Raw genomic sequence first — 19,987 nt, 5'->3', positions numbered from 1 at the left:
TCAGCTCTAATTAATTCATTTTCTCACTGTGGACCAGTAGACTTAATTTTGAGACTGATCTTTTCATGGTTGCATCATGGCAGCAGCATCCTGGACATTACATCTCTGCATAACAACACAAAAAGTATCTATGCCTTTTTATGCATTTCTGAGTCTCCTGTGTAGGAGCAAGGACACCTCTTCCAGGCATCCCTTAGTAGATTCTATTTCATGTCTCCTTGACCAAAGCAGGGCCACATGTTTTAAACCAATGGATTATAAGATTAATTTAGACTAAGTAAAGGATGACCCTCAAGCTCTAGGATACCCTCCCCTGAATTACATGGGGAAAGGGTAGATAGTAGAACAAAATTGAAATCTGCTCTCAAGGAAGAACAAAGAAAGGCTGTTGGTTAGCAAGTGACAGTGTTTGCCAAAGTCAGTAGTCAGTGGCTGTTTGTTATCATTATTATTGGTTTTTATGCACAACATGTTGCACTGTTTACTATGATGGGTACGGAATTACGATATGTTAGAGTTAAAATATACTCATAGGGGTATTAAGTCCATTTCCTGTGTGATACTTATTTTCTTTCTAAATAGCCCATGTGAGTGAGATGTTTCTTAAAACAAACTTCCATGATGGCGAATTCAGTAACTCTTGAGGTAGCACATTCTATTGAAATGAGCACATAGCTTAAGAAATAGAATATTACTAGTAAGAAGTCCCTGCGATCCCTCCCTGTATGCTGGAAGAGACCATTATCGTGAGCTTATGTTAATTTCCGTGCTTTTCCTAATGGTTTTTGCCACATGTCTTTGTAGTTCTAAAACATGAAAAATATTCCATTTAGTCTGTTTTAGATATATTTTTGCCCTCCCTCCTTGCTGATGTGTAGCTGCAACTCATTCATTTTTTCTAATATATATTAGAGAATGTGTATTACATTTTATGCACATGTTTATCTAGTTAACTGTTGGTGGACATTTTCATTCTTTGCAGCGCTAGTGTTTTTAAAGAAAATTTGCTACCAAAAGCAATGCGCTTTAAAAACTTTTGTATCCACCTGATGCATATGTTTAAGAGACTCTTCAGATTAAAGACTTAAATGTGAGATCTGAATATATTAAAATCGTAGAGGAAAATACAGGCAGGTAATTTCTTTGACATCACTGTAGCAACATTTTTTTTTTTCTAGATATGTCTCTTAAGACAAGGGAAACAAAAGCAAAAATAAACTATTGGGACTACATCAAATTAAAAAGCTTTTACACAGCAAAGGAACCCATCAACAAACAAAAAGGCAACCTACTGAATGGGAGAAGTTTTTGCAAATGGTATATCTGATAAGAGGTTAATATCCAAAATACATAAAGAACTTAACTCAGCACCAAAAAAACCCCAAATAATCCAATTAAAAAATGGACAGAGGACCTAAATAGACATTTTTCCAAAGAAGACATACAGATGACCTAACATCGTAAGATGCTCAACATCACTCATCATCAGGAAAATGCAAATCAAAACCACAATGAGATATCATCTTACACATGTCAGAATAGCTAAAAATCAAAAAGACAGGAAATAACAAGTGTTGGCAAGGATGTGAAGAAAAAGGAACCCTTGTGTACTGTTGGTGGCAATGTGAATTGATAGAGCCACTGTGGAAAATAGTATGGAGTTTCCTTAAGAAATGAAAACCCAAAATACCATATGATTAAATAATTACACCAGCAGGTATTTACCCTAAGAAAATGAAAACACTTCAGAAAGATATATGCTCCCCTATGTTTATTGTAGTATTATTTGCAATAGCCATGATGTGGAAGCAACTTAAGTGTCCACTGATAGATGAATAAGGAAAATGTGTGTATGTACGTTTTTGCACACACACGTGCACACACACAGACACACACACACACACGAATATTATGCAGCCATAAAAAAGAATGAGATCGTGCCATTTGCAACAGCAAGGATGGACCTAGAGGGTATCATGTTAAGTGAATTAAGTCAGACTGAGAAAGATAAATACCATATGATTTCACTCATATGTGGAATCTAAAAAAACCCCAAACCAATGAATAAACAAAAAGCAGAGTCAGACCTATGAATACTGAAAACAAATAATGGTTGCCAGAGGCTAGGGTAGTGAGGATAGGCAAACTGGATGAAGAGGAATAGAAGATACGGGTTTCCGGTTATGGAGGAATAAGTAACAGGAATAAAAGTCACAGTACAGGGAAGATAGTCAATGATAGTGTGGTGTGACAGATGGTAGCTGCCCTTGGTACCATAATGTATAGAGAAGTAGAATCACTGTGTTGTGTACTTGAAACTAATATAACATTGTGTGTCAACTACCCTCAAATAAAACAATAAAAAAAAAAGAGAGAGATTCTTCAGGATATATACTTAGGTGTAAAACATGTGGAATGTTTACTTTTACCAAATAATGCTAGTTGTTTTCTGAAGACGAAGTGATACTCCCTGAGCATTATATGAGAGTTCTGTAGCCCCATATCCTCATGAGGGCTAATTTTCTTACTTTTCCATTTTTGATAATTGGGTGAATTGACATAGTTTCTCTGTTGTCATTTTGCGGGATTACTCATGAGGTCGAGCGTATTTTCATATACTTACTGGCCACTTCACTTCCTCTTCCATTTTAGATTAAGCTAAATCTTATATGGGCAAGTTAGTTAGGTCCTACCGATTCATCTATACCTACTACCAAAGATAAAAATATTTTTGACTTCAAGTCATGGTGATGCTTTAGTTCAAGCTTGAGTATAGTCTTTTCATTTATTATTTCATCTTTTCTTCTTTGTTATATTGGTAAAAAATTTCCAGTATAATGTTGAATAGATGTGGTGGTCATGGATAGCCTTGTCTTGCTTCTGATTTTAAAGGGAATGATTTTAATATTGCACTGTTGAACATAATGTTTATTGTCCATTTGTGTTTGTAGATACCCTTTATCAGTTGTGGAAGTCCCCTTCTATTCCTAGGTTGCTAATTTTTACCATGAATGGTTATTGACTTTAATTAAACACAGTTTATACATCTATCAAGATAATGTTATTTTTCTTTAATCTTAATTTGCTAATTTTTAAAAAGTTTTTATTTAAATTCCAGTTGGTTAGCATACAGTGTAATATTAGTTTCAGGTGTACAACATAGTGATTCAACATCCATACATCACCCAGTGCTCATTCTTAATCCCCATCACTTTTTCACCCATCCCCCCTTAATCTAAGTTTGATAACAAGAATCATAAATAGAGCTTCTACCAGAGTAACCCTGTATTCTAAAATACATTTATCTTGTTGATAATTTTTACATTTCTAGATCCAGTTTGCTAATATTTTGTTTAGGATTTCACATCTATGTTGTCACTGAGATTGGCCTGTAAATTTCCTTTCTTATATTGTTCCTGTCAAGTGTTGGTAACAAGGTTAGACTAACTTCATAATAAAATGAGTTGCAGGATCTTCCCCTTTCTTTGCATATGTTTAGATATGTTTCTATGAATTTTTGATAAAATGTGTCTGTAAATCTGCCCGGGCCTTGGATTTAGTTTGTGGGAAGATTTTAACTGCTGATTCAATTTTTTTTAATGGTCATAAATTCATTCAAATTTTTATTTTAGGTCAATTTTCTGTGTATTTTTCTAGCCATATGCTTTAGTTTTCAAATTTATTGGCATACATTTGTTCATATTCTTCCATTATTTTTTAAAATTTCTGTTATCTCTGCAGCTTCAGGATCCCCTCTTTTTTTTTTTTTTAAGATTTATTTATTTATTTTAGCGGGGGAGGGGTGGAGGGAGAGAGAGTCCCAAGCAGACTCCACGCTGAGCTCAGAGCCCAATTTGGGGCTGGATCCCACCACCCTGAGATCACTACCTGAGCAGAGACCAAGAGTTGGACGCTGAACTGACTGTACCGTCCAGGTGCCCCGAGACCCCTTTTTTATTCTTGATATTGTTTGTGTTAACTTTCTTATTTTGACCCTTTAGATTTCATTATTTATGTTGTATACTTCTGTGGGTTTTGACAAACGTATAATGTCACGCATGTATCATCTTACCAGCATTGCACATATTTCACTCATGCTTTTTCATGAATCTATTTTTGGCTTTGTTGAACTTCTGGGCTTATTTTATTGTATTTATTCTACTCTAACCTTTTATGTTGACACACTTTTCTGACTTTTAAAAAATTTAATGGTATAATTTCCTTCTAAAGAACTGCATTCCACAAATTTGACAAATGCCTTTTATATTATTGTTCAACATTAGATGTTTTAAAATTTCCATTATGATTTCATCTTTCTCCCAGAATTACTTGGAAGTGAGTTCTTAAATTTCCAAATGTCTAGACAAAATTTATGCCTTTTTGTTTTTGAAGTCTTAATTAATTAACTTGTGGCAAGAGAATGTGGTTATGATGCCATCAGTTCTCTAAAATTTGTTGAGACTTGCTTTTTGGCCTATTATGTACCATCAGGGTTTGTAAATGTTTTATGTGGGCTTCAGAAGAGTGTGAGCAGGTATTGGGTTCCTTGCATAGGGAGCTAGTAAGTCAAGCTTCTTGTGTTTGAATCATTTGTCTACTTACTACTATTTTTGTTTTCTTGATGTATCAATAGTTGAGGGATTTGTTGACATTTTCAATGTTGTTGACAATGGTAGGTTTATACATTTCCTCTGTAGTTTTATTAATTTTTACTCTATATGTTTTAAGGCTATATTTGTTAGTTTGGTTTTCTTGCACTTCACTTTTTTTTTTATATTTGAGCGTAGTTGACACGTTTTAAGGCTACTTTATTTGATGCCTATAAATTTAAAATTATTTTTTTTACTGGGAACAAAAACTTTTATCAGTTGAAAGGTATTTTCTTCCACTTCTGATGATAACATTTCATGTCTTCAGGCTCTGTTGCTGCTGTTGGGAAATTTGCTGTCTGTTGCAGAGTGGTACTTTAATTCTGAAACTGATTGTTAAACCTTGCCTCAATGTCTGTTAATTTCCTTTTTATGTTTTCCATCCCTGGGACTTTGTGCTGAATTTGAGTAATTTCTTTAGACTCATATGAGTCTCTCTTTAAATATGTCTTATCTGCAGTTTACCTACTGACTTTTTAATTTCAGTCATTATATTTTTTCATACCTGCAATTTGATTTTTAAAACAATCTTTTTGGTCATTTTTTTATCATCTTTTGTTGCTTGCTAATTTTTGTGATTCCATATGGCTATTTTATATACTACGTATAATAATAACGGATCAGGAGTATTTGGGAATTTCTTATGAGTCTCACTCATGGTGCTGTTGCCTTATCTATTTGGTCATCTTTGATTATGAGCTCATATCTTTTTTTTAGTAGACTTTATTTTTAGAGCAGTTTTAGGTTTGGTGAAAAATTGCGGACCAAGTGCAGTGAATTACCATATACTCTCCCCATTTTCATATTATGAACATCTTGCATTAATGTGGTACATTTGTTATAATCAATAAGCCAATATTGGTCCTTACTATTAACTAAAATCCATAGTTTACTTTAGGTTTCATTATTTGTGTTGTACAATTCTAGGGGTTTTGACAAATGCTTAATGTCACAAACAGTATCATACAGAATAGTTTCACTGCCCTAAGAATCCTCTGTGCTCCGCCTGTTTGTCCTTCCCTTGTGAACCCCTGCGTCCTGGCAACTGCTGGTCTTTTTACTGTCTCTACAGTTTTGCCTTCTCCAGAACGTTGTATGGTTTAATGTTCATATAGTTTTTGCAGACTGGCTTCTTTCACTTAGCAATTCACATTTATGTTCTTGTGTGCCCTTTTGTAACCTGCTAGCTCATTTCTTTTGATCACTGAATAGCAGCCCATTGTTGGATGTACAGCAGTTTATCCATTCACCTATTGAAGGACATCTTGGTTCCTTCCAGTTTTGGCCCATTATGAATAATGGGCTATAAATATTCGACTGTTGGTTTTGAGCTCTTATGTTTTTGACTTCAGACATGGGGGTTGAACTTGGGCATGTTTTCCTTCTTACAGTATTTGTGATTACATTGGCCTATTGCCAGGGGTCGCTGCTAGCCTGAGATGATGCTTTCTTCTCTTACATCTGTCTGAAGGCAGGAGTCTCAGGTTTAGCTCCCTGAATTTGACACTTGCTTAGAACAGACTTCATCTCTGAGTTGCTAGTATTGGCATTTACCTTCAGAAAACCTTATCATGTTGCCTTGAAGCTTAGAGTTCTGATGTGGTTTCAGCTTACTTTTTTTTTTTTTTTTTTAAGTAGTTGGAAGGTGGGGTTTTGGAGTCCTTCTTTGTTTTCTGTGAGCCCAGAAATGTACTTAAGTTAGGTTCTTTATCTAGGATGTAGCTGTTTTGTGATAGGGGCCACTTGCAGTTTGAAGTTTGCTACTCTTACGGAGTCCATGAGAATGTGTTTACTTAGATATTTAGTAATTAAAAAAAGTATTATGAACTTAGATTCTTTGGAACTTTGTATGTGTAATTCCTCTGAGGGTTATGTTTAATCCAGAGAAAATTTCATTTGCTCCTGTGAGGCACTTTGGGTTGCTTTATTTTTTGTAACCATCTTAAACAATGTGTTTGGCTTGGGGCCGTTGAGGCCCCTTTATTAGTGGGAATTCTAGTCCCATATCTTAAGTGAAAGTGGTCTTGTCTTTGTATATAGGAGCTCAGGATAATTCTTCTCCCTTTTTTTTGGCTTTGACCAAGCTAAGGCTAAGCCAGGTACCCCTTTGTTCTTCTGTGGGCCATATCTTTTCCTGGCTTATTATTCTGGATGTCTCCTCTGAGGATTCCTGGTTCTAAGGCAGGGTCTCTAATCAGCACTCTGTCTTGCTTGGGATTCAGGCTTTGTTTCCTTTCTTTTGTGTGTGGGGGGGACATATTCAAACTCAGTATCCAGGTTATCAGATATGGATGGATGCCCTTAGGGTCGGTCCTGCTTGAATCCAGTGCTTGACTCCTTGGAAATTTTGGTGAATCTTTATGTTTCTGGCCTCTGTTTACTTCCTTTTCTTTACTAAAAAGGTTTTTTTTTTTTTTTTTTTTTTTTTTTTTTTTTTACTACAAAGGGACATTTGAAAGATCGTTTCCTATCACTCTTAGATGCTGTATACTTGGATTGGTTTCTCTGCAATTCAACTTTGTCATAGTTGACAGTTCTTAAGTTTTCTTTAAACTCTTAGAGACTCGGGGTGCCTGGATGGCTCAGTGTCAGTTAAGCGTCTGCCTTTGGCTCAGGTCATGATCCCAGGGTCCTGGGAGTGAGTCCCGCATCGGGCTCCCTGCTCAGCTGGGAGTCTGCTTCTCCCTCTGCACCTCCCCCACTGCATGCCCGTGTGCACGCACGCGATCTCTCTCTCTCTCTCTCTCTCGCAACAATAAATAAAATCTTTAAGAAAATAAACTCGTAGAGACTCTTCTTCAAACTCTTCTTTCTTTTGAGCCCGTATATTTATCCTTTTATTTTATTTTATTATTTTTATTTTTTTATTTTTTAAAGATTTTATTTATTTATTCGACAGAGATAGAGACAGCCAGCGAGAGAGGGAACGCAAGCAGGGGGAGTGGGAGAGGAAGAAGCAGGCTCATAGTGGAGGAGCCTGATGTGGGGCTCGATCCCAGAATGCCAGGATCACGCCCTGAGCCGAAGGCAGACGCTTAACCGCTGTGCCACCCAGGCGCCCCCGTATATTTATCCTTTTAATGTCTGTTTACTGATGCTGAGTTTGAGGCAATGTGGGCCATAGCTGAACTGCCTCTGTTTGATTGCTGTGTGTCTCTCTAGAGCAAAATCCTCTTTTGAACATTCTGCTCAAAGTGTGATTTTGGTTCCTTCACCGTCATGCCTATGTAAGCCTTTGTACACACACCTGAACTTCTCATTTCCCTTCTTATTTCCTTTCGATACCTGTAATCAGATCTAATGTTCAAGATATGGCTGTTGCCCTCAAAAAAAGAACACATAGAAAACAATATGCCAGAATGTCTGATTAAATACTGAGCTGTGTGGTGAGATGAGGGAGGAGTTGGGGTGGGCTGGAGGACTTGGAGAAGGCCTCACTATTCTGAAGGGTCGGGAGGATTTAGTTAGCTAATATATTCGGGAATAATAAAAAGAGAATCAGTGTTCAGCAAGAATAAGTGGTTTGTATTTGAAGTATCTGGAAATTGGGAGCCTCTGAAAATTCTTGGGTTGGGAGGTGACTATACCATCTTCGAAAATTTAGCCTGGCAGAGCAAGAGGCTAACGGTGGGGACCAACTAGGAGCCTCTTGCTTAAATTGAGGTGTGAGGTGATGCAAGCGTGAACTAGGGTGGCAGCAGTAGAAATATACACCAATGGGTAGATCGAGAAGCCAGGAGAATGGTGCATTTATCGTAGCTTAATGTAAGGAGAAAAAAGTGAGAAGCTACGAAGTTACTAACTTGTCCACAGCCAAATAATCTACGCTTTGCCATGAAGCAACTGCCAGAGTGACAATTTATTGTCAACAGGATGAAATATGTCACCATGTCAATGGCAACAGCCAGTAGCAGGCAGCACGCACTCTAGCAGGCCACTACAGATAATAATCCTTTGTTGTTTAGTAAATCTTTACAAAGGCTCTAAACACAGAATGATTAGCATTGTTTTAAAACAGATCATAATGGTCTAACTTTGTGCCTGCTTAGATATCAGAAGACCAGATAACAGTAATGGAATTTTAAAAAATGTGATTCTTCATCTTAGTAATAAAAAGTCTTTCCTATAACATAAAAGTTTTTTTTTTTTTTTTCCCCTCAATGGTAGGTTCTCTTTACTCTGGGCAATAAATGGGAATGGACAATCTGTGGACTAAGACTAACAAATCTCAGCCTATGATCCAAACTTACCCCGTTACTGTAGTTGATCTCATACACAGGGAGGAGGGTGGGATCGATTTGGTCATCTAGTAAGCCCATTGCATCCCTAGCACCTATGAGCTTTACTACCTGTTGTATATGATATTTTCTTTTATTAAACTTACCTTCCAGGGCATTAAAAAACGATACCATCCTTGTTGAAAGATTAAAAGCTAGAGTATAACAAGTTGACAATATCTGTAGTATTACTGATTCATCACATTCAAATAGGTGTTGAATTCTAAATATAGGAAGGAGGGATTAACTCAGAAAATCGTATCTGAATGGGTTAAGTCAGGATTGTCCTTTATGTTCATCCACCTCTTTATTAAGGGTTGAGAAGCAGGTCACTTGGGCATCATTGAGCTTCTAAGAGAAGTCCCCACTCATGTTATTTGTTTTGGCTGGTAACTTTTCTTCATAACAATTGTGCTTCTGTATCTGTATGTCTGTATCTCTGTATTTATTTACCCACCTATATTTGGTTGCCTGCTTCTTTTTAAAAAGCTTACTCATACTGTCACTGATCTAGAGTCTAATGTTTGAGCCATCGATCTAGTTTTTACCTTAGGGACTTTTTTTTTTTTCCATTTTCAGGGTTTCTATTTGGTTCTTTTTCACAGCCATGCATTCTAGATTCATATCTGCCTGCTTAGCTTCATATTTTTTTGTTCTTTTAATACATTTGTAATGTAAGAAACAGAATTAACTGAAAAATGTCCCTGGGGGCGCACTCTGGGTTGTGTAGATAACAGGCTGGCTGGACTGTGTGTGGGGGTTGGTGTGCGGAGTGTGGGAGGCAGTGTCTTATCTTCTCAGAGGCTGTACACCAGGTTGGCTGCTGATGAAGCTATGGCTTCCACTCCTCAGCAGGAGCTGTCCAATTCCTGCAGGCTCCATAGCTGGTGTTCCTGATGCATTTCTATAAATTATGGGCACCTGAATCCAGACAGCCTAGTGCCCAAGAAGTTTGTGTGTACCTTCATTGGTAGGTTGCTCTCACACTTGCCCCATAAGAAGTTACTACAAGGTGGGGATAGGAGCAGTTACTCAGAAATCTAGAACCCATACTGGTGTTGGGCAGAGCACCCAGCACCTACTGTGGGATGACGGAAGGATGGGGGACGCTTGCCTTCTCTTGCAGGCACTTGGCTTGTAGTTTTCCCTTTTCCCAATGAACCTATCCTTTATCTATGCTAAGTAATTCCGGGGAGTCAACTTGAGCATGTGGCAACCACAGAGGGGTCTGTCCACATGGTGTGAGAGACGTTATTCCTCACTTTATCACTATGGTTATTTTAAGCAAACTTATAAGTCCTTGAAGATTTCTTGACTGTTTGCATTTCACCGGGAATATACTCTCATTATTGAGGTTTCTTGTTGTCTTAGCATTAAGTTTCCTAATAGGCATTTGGATTTTATGCAGATTTATCTTAGAGAATGAATTAGTTGCTTCCTTTCTTCTCTCCCTCCTTTTCTTTGCTTCCCTCCATTGCTTTTTTCTATTTCTCTCCAGATACACCTTCCTTGTCTCATGATTTTTCTGTTACCTCCATATGCTATTATTCTTTTTAAATAAAAAAATTTTTTTTTATTTTTTTGAGAGAAAGAGTGCACGAGCAGCGGGAAAGGGGCAGAGAGAGAGAATCTTAAGTAGGTTCTACACCCAGCATGGAGCCTGACATGGGCTCGATCCCGTGACCCTGAGATCATGACCTGAGCCAAAATCAAGAGTTGGACGCTTAACTGACTGAGCCACCCAGGCGCCCCATGCTAGTATTCTTTAAAAGCAAAATCTGGTTTCCATTCTTTGTCTACCACTTCTGATCTTTTTCCTTTGATAAAGCAAGCAAGCAAGAAGGCAGATCCTCCTAGAAAGATGTCTGCAAAGAAAACTCTGCTTTCCCAAGTGTTAGTACTTTGATTCTGCACAGCAAGGAAAATAGTTCCACATAAGCTTTGTTTCTTCAGCAAAACTTATGATTGACTAACTCTTGACAAAAGCAGCCGGTAGAATGTCTAAGCCTGATAGCTTGGTATAGATGGAGTCCATGTGCTTTAGACAGAACCTTCCTATATGACCTGACCCATGAGGGATACTGTGGTCATTGCATGAAGAACTTTCATCCGTTAATTTTGGAGCAGGCGTTCCTGAATTTCCCTTTTCTGAAATGTGTTTTCTTACCTCCATTTTCTTTTAATTTTTGCCCCAGACTTCATTGTATATTTATTTCATTTGTTTATATAACATTACACATCCCTGTCCTTTGCCTCTGAGCAAACGCTACCGAAGGTTATTGCTATAGGTGAATGCCACAAAAATAAGTCCTTTCACGAGACATACATCTGAAAACTGATTTTTGGTTTTGAGCCAAATGCTACTTTTACACATCTTCATTCTATTTGGTTGTCATGCAAATTCTTAAATGTAACGCTTGTATCTCCTGAATTTGCTTTTTTAAATTACTTCCACTGTAAGAATCTTTTCTTTTCTTGTCCTTTGGGCCTACATTTAAAATTAATGCTATTTTAGGATAAACTTAGTATTTCTCTTCGTGTTGTAAAGAACAGTTACCGTCTCACTAATTTGTTTTTTCACTTTGCCATTTGTTCTCAATTTAATAGAAGTTGTTAGTGAGGATTCTAAGTTCCTACATGGTTTCTTTTCCTCAGCCTGCGGCTTATAAGAAAGTCACAGAAGCTGATTCAGTCACATCAGAGCATGCGGATGTCTTCAGAGCAGGCACTAACGTTTCTGCAGTGATCGCTTGCTAAAGAGGGAGTCTAAAAGAAGGTGCCGACGGCTTTCTCTTACATTCTGTATGGACAACCCCCTTCTCACAGCTGTATCAGGGAGCGTAGTGATATGATGTGATGGGGAAGCTTATTTCACCTAACATATCAGGTATCAGACATGGTCTCTAAGGGCTCTATTATATTGCTGTTTTCATTTCCTGTACGGTGCTTTGTTATTCTGTGCCACCCTGCTGACTAGAGGCTTGCCTGTCTTTTCTGTGTTTCACATAATACTGGTGAGGATTACATACAAAAGTATTATATATTATAGTATATGAATAAAGTAGTATAAAAAGTATTACACATTGCTTTACCGTAATGGGTTCCTGTTGCATTTTTATGAAAACAGCTATGAGTTCACATTGAACATACCCATCATCAATATAGTCCCTGTTGACCTAATATCCCTCTAATGCACTCTAGTGGCACACACCCTCTTTTGATACCTTATTTGTCAGAGATATAGATGGTTGAGGAGATTTGGGATGTTTTCTAGGAGATCTGATTAAACATCATCAAATACTAATTAAAATGATGTCGGGTGAGTCAGAAAATACCAATATTGTATTTGTCTTGGGACAAAGGGAAAGGAAAACAGGTTTGGGATAAGGTTAGGAATGTGTTTTTACCCTCTGGAAGGGAAAGTATTTGGGCTTGAGCTGACGAAAGTGTGGAGGGAAGTTATCTGCCAGTAATGGTGGAAACCACCTCTTCTGCACATTGTAGATCTTGGGCCACATCTTCAAGCAGCCTTAGATGCCAACCAGGGAAGCAGAAACTGTCAACCATGACCCCATAGTTGTCCAAATTAGCTTTACATGTAAGGTCAGATAAGTAGATCTATGGTGATTTTAGGGCTCTGCAACTCTCTAGGTATCTTCCTAAATGCCTGGTATATGATGTTACTCTTAGATGGGAGGGAGAAAAAAAAATCATTCCACAGTGAGGTTATCATTCAGTTGTCTAAAGGGGGTGACATTTGTTATGAAGAGCTTCAGCTAAACTGTCTGATTAGTGGATCAAATATAAAAGACTGATTATTGGATTTTCTTTCATGTTTTGGAAGAAGGTGGGAAGGGAAAAGGAAGGCATTTGACATCTGAAGTTGGGAGGATGGTGATTGGTAAGTGATGCCACTAATTGAGTTGATTAATGGTCACAGGAAGGGAAGGCTAGGGTTACAGATGGTGAGCAGAATGCTTTGCAGACTTGCTGACTTGACAACGTTGCTGAGGAAGGCCATCCTTTAACTTCATTGGGGTGGGGACAAAGAGAAGACATGCACCGAGCTATTTGAATCATGCGGCTGCAGATGTAGGCAGTTCTACATTGTAGGGTTTGGCAAGTCTTTTGTTTTGTTTTTTTAAGCAGGATTGCCCTTGTTTAAATTAAGAAGCCGGATTCCCATTAACTGGTGCCAATATTTAGTTCACCATATAGTTCATACAATATCACTTCCTTATATGATTTTTGGTATTGATACAAAAGAGTTTGCTTCACTGATGCAAAATAAATTTTGAGGGGTAGCTATATTCAGAACCAGTATTTATTTAGGTATTCACTCTTTGAGTCTCTGCCTAGAGCTCTGCAACCCATCCAATTTCTCAACTCTTCTAGAAATATCTAGACCTTTCTAGACTATTTTTGCTGTATTGTTTCTGAACCTACTGCTTTATGTTACAGTATATGCTATGCAATTAAAAATATAGCTGCCTCTATGAAATCACTGATATAAGCAGTTTCCCATATTCCATTAGAGGAAATAAGTTCAAATTCTTCCAGATGACAGGAAATAGTTATAATAAAGTGCAAATACTTTTGGGGTGCCATATTTTTTCTTCAACACTGTTGTCAAAAGGATAATTTGGGTATCTGCTATATGCATGGCACTGTTCTCAGTGTTATACATTTTTTTCTGAGCCTACTCATCTCTGGGACTCTGCATAAGTTACACTTCTGCATTTTATACCTTACTAATATTCTGACATTAGAATGAAGGCAGGGCTTTGTAGATTTGGCCACTGTCCTAAGGTCAAAGTTACATAGGATATAAAAAATCTAATCGATTTCTGCCCTTTCTGGAAGAAAACTTTTGGAACACCTTTACTTAGAGCATTTTGACATGAAAATGAGAAAATAAAACCTAACTGTAATTACATAGTTTATATATTTCTTAAATTCCCCTGATCTGCTTCGGAATCATCCAGATGTTCTGTGGTTTAATATTTTTGTTTCGTTTAATTACATTGAATTATTTTCTGAAATTAAAAGGTGCTGCTTATTGAATTCTCCAGTGCTGCCCCTTTTTGTTGACTGTTGGCAATTTTAAATTAAAATAATTATTCTTCATAATTCCCCTACTTATGGAGTTTAGCATTGTCTGTACCTTCCCCTGGGCTGACCTATAGAGCACAGCTTTTTGCAATGTAGTACATTTTGCCTGAGATTACTTTTCTTAAAACAAGACAGTTGCATTTTCTTCAGGTCATTGTTTGAAAAATAGACATAAATATATCTGCCAAAGCTTTGCCTGTATTTTCAACTGATTTTTTTTAAAGGTAACATATATCAGAAATATCTCCTTTCCACTATGGGAGCTTTGTCAATCTTTAGACTTGGTAATATCTTAATCCTGGTTTGTAGTACAAACTTGGTTTTCTTTAATATTTCTTTTCTTCCAGAAAAAAAATGAACATGGCCTTTTTAAATTTCAGCCTCCACCTTCGTGATCAGAAAAAAGGAAATTTCATTATATTTCTAGCTTTTGCAATTTCTACTTCTCATCAGTATTTTTTGCTATCAGATAGGAACTCTGTTTGTCTCATTCTCTGACCCCCTGTCTTTTTCCATCTAAATAGTTTCCATTCGTGTCAGCACTTGGACTCCTTCCCTCTACTGCACTGGCTTCTCTTACCTATGTAGCTTTACACATTTCATCGACAACTTTTTAGGATTCACTTAGTGTTTGTTGTCTTGCAGACAATCTCTCACGTTTTTTTTTTCTCTTTTATTTACCGCAGTGGAGGTTGCACTGTTTTCCTCCCCCCCGCCCCAGCATTTGTTAGGATGGATAGATGGCACAACCCTGGACTCCAACAGTAACAGTGTGAATGTTTGAGTGTTCATAGTCTTTACTTTTTGGAGTTCCAGTTCTGTTGAATGAAAGAGACAAGGTGGTCAGAAAGGTAGAAAGTAGTCTTGAAGACTATCAACAGCATGATAAAACAAAGAGGATGGGGTTTAAGGAAAGTGATAGTGAACTACAGAATCAAATGCTAAAGAAAATTTTGGTGATTATGAGTTGTTGACACATAAAGCAATTTTAATACAGTGTGGTAGAGAGTATTCTTTTGAGAAATCTAGTGGGACCATAACCTGAGATGTACGACAGCTTCCAAGGATGGGCTGTCTCACTGAAAAATGCTTGGTTAGCCTCAGCTCAGCCATATTTTTAAAGAGGTGAGAAAGAATCAGTGACAACAGAAACTACTCATGCACAGGAAACAGATGAAGCAGGGAAAGGAGGCAGGGGAGATTGAATTTGAAAAATCCATGCATCAAAAGTTTTTTTTTTTTTTTCTTTCCTCTGAGACACAGCAGGGAAGGTAAGTTTGTGGATGATACTAGAATTTGCAGATGGAAAAGAGGAAATGTTCATATGCTCCATAAAATGGTAGGAGAGGTTATTTGCTAAGATTGCGTTCAGATTGGAAGCCTCTCTCTTGGGCAATATTTGCCTGGAACAGAAGCAGAGACAAATACAAAGCTTACTAAGGAGTGATGGGTCAGCCCTGGTCAAGTCACTCTTCTACTTGAAGCCTTTGCTCAGAACTCTTTGACTGGCACGGACAGTTGTTTGTTTTTCTTGGTTTGTATTAACTCTGTGATTTGTCATGGAAATAGCTTGAGACAATTGAAATGACATTGATTGGCTTTTTGCATATTTTTGTTACTTTTCCCTAAGTTTAGATTGGGGTCCCCTTTAACTGTGAGAACCCAACACCATCAATATAGTCAGTAGTTCAGTGTGTTTTTGACTCAAGTTGCTCTTGACATTCGTCCCAGGGCCATTTTGTACATGTTGTAAATCAGGAAGGCAATCAGGTCCCTCTCTACTAATTGCCCTCTCTCCTGCAACATGCACCGGCTCTTCTTGCCATTCTCTGTACACGATTACGTGTGCTCTTTCTGCAGGACCTTTGGCTAAAGTGACTTCTTCACCTCACAAGTGCCCCCTTCCCTCCATGTGTCTCTCATACTTAAATAGTTTTCATCTTTTAAGACCTTGGCTTCAACTTGACCTCTTTCATAAAGCTGTCTAAAAATAGAGCTATTCTCCCTTTCTCTCTCTGAATAGTGAATTCTGCTCAGTTAAAATCTTTATTTTCATATTTCTCCCACTTTTCTTAGTTATACTATAATTTTCTTGTGGAAAGAACCACATATCCTGTTTCTTTTAGGTCCACCCACCTTTGTCTGTTAGCAGGCATGTATTAAGTCTTAATAAATGCTCAGGTATTAAGTTATTTATAATGTGTTTTATTTTTATTTAGTGATTATAAGAATTGATATTTAAAATGTCACTCCCTATATTTGTTTTTTATTGTACTGCTGCAGATAATGGTTGTTACAGTGAACTATTTGGCATTTCAGGACCTCTTAGTAAGCTTTATTAATTTAGTAATTTCAGATATTATTTTTAATTTAAATTTTATTTTCCTTTCTTCGTTTTCATGGTTCTGTACATGCTTGGCTGGCCCCAAGTCGTGACTCTTAAGGATGTCATGGTAACCTGGCAGAGAATTCTTGAGTTAAAGTGTTCTTTCCTTCCATCCCTGAAATGTTTTTTCAGCTGTTATGATATGCTTCTTCACCTTTTTTTTTTCCCCCTGTAGTTTATCCCCAATGATAAAATTACACATTTTATCCCCTGGATTTTTACTATTCCTTCTCCTATTGGCTCTATAAAGCAATGATATGTCTGGTGTATTTAACATAAGGAAATACACTGATAATGTTATATGTAATAACTTTTCCTTTTTAACTTAACTCATTAATTATTAGCAATACCATCTATTTTGTAATTTGGTTGTTATTGGGGAAAAGGTAATTTCCATGACTCCCTCAAGCCAAAGAACTTTTTATGGGATAAAAAAGTACAAAGGGAACATTTAAGTTGAATAATAAATTACAAAATAATTATTAAATATATTTATTATTTATTACAAAATAAATAAATTTATTACAAAGCTATGCATGAAATAAAAATACATACTTGCGTTTATTTTAGGAATCAAGCATTTTAAGTCCAGTGCAGGATGGAACAAGGAAACCTCAGATTGACAGCAATAAGAGCAATAACTACCGGATTGTAAAGGAGGTCAGCACGTGTCAAATATCTTTATATGGGTTCATATTTGCATGGCAAATAACTTTTGCTTGTGTATTACATTTCATGTCATATTCCTTATATTTAATGCTTTCTTCTTTTTAAAGATTTTGATTCGACTAAGTAAACTCTGTGTGCAGAATAAAAAGTGTCGGAATCAACATCAACGATTACTGAAAAATATGGGAGCTCATTCGGTGGTGTTGGACCTTCTGAAGATACCCTATGAAAAGGTTAGTGCTTAGTTACTTTTTAAAAAAATTTATTTTGATATGATCTCAAATATCTAGAAAAGTTACAATGATTTTTTTCCCTGAACTGCTTGGAAGTGAGTCATCCATCTGATGAGCCCTGAGCCCTTTGGTGTGTGGTTCCCACAAAAAGGATGCTCTTCTTTCTAAAGGCACGTGACAAGCTTCCAGATCAGGAAAGGTCATGACACTTTGCTGCCACTTAGTCCTCAGGCGCCGGTCACTCATCATTTCGACTGTGTCCCGTTTGACAAAAAGGTCCACTTCAGAAACAGGTGCTGTTTGGTTGTCATGTCTGTTTATCTCCTCGTGCTGGAACTCTTAGGAAATTGACACTTTTGAAGACAGACCAGCTCTTTTGAAGACTGTTCCTTCAGTTGGGCCGGCTAGATTAGATTAGATTCAGTTATGCGTCTTCGGCAGGAACATAACAGAAGTGAGGCTGAGTTCTTCCCACCACTTCCTATCAGGAGGCACATGATTTTGATTTTGATCCCATTACTGATGGTGTTTACTTTGATCACTTGATTAAGGTGGTGTCTGCCCGGATTCTCCACTATGAAGTACTCATTTTCCCTTGGTCATTAATGAGGATTTTGTGGAGAGGTTCTTTGAAACTAAGTAAACATCCCATTCTTCATCAAACTTCCAATCCATTGATTCACTTATTTATTTTAATCCTTATAAACTTGTGGATGCTCATTTTACTCCCTAGGTTATGTTAGGCTTCTCTAATTAGCCCTTTGATTCTCAGATGGTCCTCAGTCTGCCCAGTGGCACCCCTTTGAGCTAGCTTCTCTGTCCTCTAACATGCACATCATTCTTGAGTAATTCCTTGGTTTTCACACGTTAAGATGTTCCAGGGTCACCTTGATTTTTTCTTTCTCTATCTCTGAAATCAGCCATTTCTTTAAGTGGCCCCGGTTCCATTTGGGGGAGAATGATGTGTAGAAGCAAAGTTCTGAGAACTAAGTGTACTTATTACTTTTGGGGTTTTGTCCTTGTAGGCCCTCTAAATAGACAAGGCCAAGGAACATATGTGTGTATTGAAATAGTTACCGGTTTGTTAATATGGTAAATAGCTAATCTTCCATCACTGCAGCGGCCCCTGCTTCATGTGGACACCCTCTGCCCCTCACTCAGGCTCTGACAGCCCCAGGGTGGACGCCCTCTTCTTCTCCCATCAACTCCTGCCCTGCCAGGCCTCTCCTGGTGCAGATGTTCTCCCCACTTGGACTTACACTCCTTGAATGGGATTGCTCCCCCATTCAGCTTACTGTTTAACATGTAAACTTATCAATTCTACCCTTCCTTAGGTGGCATAATTCATTCTATGGCACAGAATGCAATAAAAGAATTATTGAAAGGCAACAAAAGGTATTAAATCCTCAGTATTTATTATCCACATTATTTCACCCTTGATATTGTAACATGGGCATCGGACACGTGATCAAGTTCCTTCTTCTAGTAATATAACTTAGCATTCAGTATTTTAATATCACATTATGTTTGTAGATTTGCTCAGTTTTAATAACTGGATGGTGCAGAAATAAAAAGAATAAGAGGAGGGTTTCAAAGAAATGTCAAATACAGTAGAACCGGCCATGCTGTTCTTCTGTGTTGGCCAGCTTCTTGGTGGTAATTGGGTATTCCTGTGGCTGAAGTCTCATAGATGTCTTTCAACTACCCCTGCATTACACAAGAAAAAGAAAGTGTTAGTAGGTTTTGAATTAAAATTCCCTATTTTTAAGGCAGGAATGAAGTTTTTGGTCTCATTTACTCATCTACTTAAATCATCCCTATTTTAAATATGAGGAAATGGGTCTATTAATGATCTTGGGCTGATTTTTTTTTTCAGTTATAGGTGGCACAAACTAGAGACTCTTAGAAAAAACAGAAAACATTTAATTATTTATTAAAACTACTGTTCAAAACATGAGTCTATTTTGTATCTCTGACACTTGACCACATGACAAATTGGATAATCAACTACCAAGGAAAAATTTAGATAGTTTCAGTGATATTGTTGAAATACCACTATTAAGAAGAGAACTTTTACATTCTTTGTGAATTTTGAGACTTAGAATTTCTTATTGAGATTCCTATAAGTGAATGATAATGTTATGGGATTTTGGAAAATGACAGTGAATAAGGAAAGCAACTTATGAGTGCATGTGTTCAGAAAGAGGGGGACCAAAAAAGATTGGGGAATAGAGAAGATCAGAAAGCAAAGAGGAAAAGGAAAACAAAGAGGTAAAAATAGACAATATAAATAGCAAAAGGATGGGTATTAAGGAGGGCATGTGTGGTGATGAGCACTGGGCATTATACACAACAATGAATCGTTGAACACTACATCAAGAACTAATGATGTACTATATGTTGGCTAATTGAACATAATCAAAAAATAAATAGATAGCAAAAGGTGAGAGTAGGGGGGAGGGTAGAGTCGAGATGAGGTCAGAAATATATATATATAGAGAGAGAAGTGGCAGGGAATAGAGGAAAAGTGGATGGAGAGAAGAAAGGGACTAGGGACAAGGAAGAGGATGAGGGATGACAGATGCTGGGAAAAGCAGCAGGAGGGGAAGAGTTTGAGGAGGAGGAGAATCTAGAAGGTGGGGAAAGAGGAGAAAACAAGAA

The 19,987-nt window shown here is 37.3% G+C and overlaps 1 protein-coding gene across 2 annotated transcripts in view; it reads left to right on the top strand.

Annotated features, from left to right (window-relative positions):
- The window catches only part of ITPR2 (inositol 1,4,5-trisphosphate receptor type 2), a 477,037-nt gene that overhangs the window by 192,319 nt on the left and 264,731 nt on the right, over window positions 1-19,987 (top strand). For both annotated transcript variants that reach the window (XM_045811874.2, XM_087855710.1), the window contains 2 exons: window positions 16,995-17,084; window positions 17,201-17,326. In XM_045811874.2, coding sequence (XP_045667830.1) covers window positions 16,995-17,084; window positions 17,201-17,326 — 216 coding nt within the window. The remainder of the gene's footprint in view (window positions 1-16,994; window positions 17,085-17,200; window positions 17,327-19,987) is intronic.

Source organism: Ursus americanus, chromosome 25 (genome assembly GCF_024610735.1).
Source record: "Ursus americanus isolate L20-20 chromosome 25, mUrsAme1.1.p, whole genome shotgun sequence".
Lineage (NCBI taxonomy): Eukaryota > Metazoa > Chordata > Mammalia > Carnivora > Ursidae > Ursus > Ursus americanus.
Note: the sequence above shows the minus strand (reverse complement) of the source record. Positions and strands in the feature narration are given on the sequence as shown.